The sequence below is a fragment of the Triticum aestivum genome, chromosome 7D, assembly GCF_018294505.1.
Source record: "Triticum aestivum cultivar Chinese Spring chromosome 7D, IWGSC CS RefSeq v2.1, whole genome shotgun sequence".
NCBI classification, from domain to species: Eukaryota; Viridiplantae; Streptophyta; class Magnoliopsida; order Poales; family Poaceae; genus Triticum; species Triticum aestivum.
In genome coordinates this window covers 639,521,497-639,523,281 of record NC_057814.1, presented here as the reverse complement: position 1 = coordinate 639,523,281, position 1,785 = coordinate 639,521,497, and the positions used below count along the sequence as shown (strand labels likewise).

The window sequence follows — 1,785 nt, the reverse complement described above, 5'->3', positions numbered from 1 at the left end:
GGATATGGATGTGGTCAAATGGCAATCATTTAATATTTCTATTTTTAGAAGTGTTAATAGTTCTAAATATGGATATGAATACTTACATCAGAAGAAATACATGTAAGCGGTTGCAAAGAAGGATGTGGATGCACTCACATATGTATATTTGGACGATAGTTAATAGTATCCATAAAATAGCACTTTTTATGAGTTATGTATGTTAATTTTTACTAAAGATATACATGATCTTTGTATAGTCAAATAGCACTGCCATACAAGCCTTTTAATTCTATATAAGGGGAGTACATCTTCTCATATCCTACACCAATATGTGGTTAGCCAACAGTACCCCTAAATCTCTAGTTTTCTGTAGATCCTTGTGCTTCCTATTTGTAGTAGTTAGTTTCTTCCTCTTTGTCCACATTAGTATGCCGAGGAAAGAGCGGCGGTCAGGCGTGGCATACATCCACAATGACAAAGACCGTGATCTCACCTTCTACAAGCGACGTTCCGGTTTGTTCAAGAGGGCGACTGACATCTCTGCCCTCACTAGGGCTAGGGTTGCGGTCGTCCTAGAAACAAACAATGGAAAGATGCACTCATTTGGGACGCCATTGGCCGATCCCATTGTTGATGCTTTCCTATTTGGAGCTCCACCAGCAGTTACCTCTGCCGACGAGGCAACCACTGCCAGGATTGGAAGCCTACAAAACGAGGTGGCTCAGTTGGACATGGAGAACATGACCGAGGAAGACAAAAACCAACTTTCCATCCTTCGTATGAAAAATATCCAAGAAGAGAATCCAAGTATGGTGGCAAATCTTATCTTCACGAAGGAAAAAGATCTCAGTCTTGAAGATCTGACCAAGCTCTTCAGTGAGCTCTCTCGGGTCCAAAAAGACATTAGATTGCGGCTACCTCCATTGCATGGTCGTGAAGACATGACCGGTGGCACATGTGTGGCACAAGCTCTGCAACTACCAAGTGCTGAGGATCATTTGGGTACTACTCATTCACTTATGCAGTCGTCGTGGCCTCACAATCACTCACAACTCCAGCTACCTTCAGATCCACTACCATCACAACCAGAACAAACTTCGGCACCACCTTTTCCTATGCAGGAACCACAAATGTTCCATTCTGCACCACCATCTTTAGCTCCCTACTTGGCTTCCCATGTCCAACCCATACCAAATCAGGTACATGAGCAAACTCCACCAGAGGAGTTGCATGTTCAGAACTATGAAAGTCCTTGCAACATAGTGCAACCACAACAAAATGATGCAAACCATGACTCAACATATGGGCAAAATTTGGAGGCCTCTCCACTATTGGGGTACTCGAGTGGCAATGCTTTTTCTATTGATGGCCCATTTAACACTGAACAATGGGGTTATGCTCTATCAGATCTGTCGTGCTACAATAGTTTCCTAGGGATGGATGCTTACTTAGGCTCTAGCAATACGGATCTAGGACAGTCTTCCATGGTAAATGGTGGCTGGGTTGATGTGCCGCCCTCTTCCACTGGACAAGATATTGATATTCTTACAGACTATGGAGAGCTGTTGTAGATGCTAGTTAGCGCTTCCATGTAAGAGCTATATTGAAATAAAATATATTTATTTCCAAATTCATTATCCTTTGGACTACTATCTTAATTAGGATGTTTGGAAAAATATGCATGCTCAGTGTTCCAGGTCTTGGTCCATGATGTTTTTTCATCACTACGTACAATTCTTTTTGTTGTTGTTTAGATCATTGTATCTTACGAATGAAGGAAGTGGAACATGTATTTACAACAAT

General features: G+C 41.9%; 1 protein-coding gene across 1 annotated transcript; it reads left to right on the top strand.

The window, feature by feature from the left end:
- Nucleotides 1–311: 311 nt before the first annotated feature.
- LOC123165053 (agamous-like MADS-box protein MADS3) lies at nucleotides 312–1,553 on the top strand. The gene has a single exon (XM_044582680.1). The coding sequence runs from the start codon at nucleotides 312–314 to the stop codon at nucleotides 1,551–1,553; it is 1,242 nt and encodes a 413-aa protein (XP_044438615.1).
- The last annotated feature ends 232 nt before the right edge of the window (nucleotides 1,554–1,785 follow it).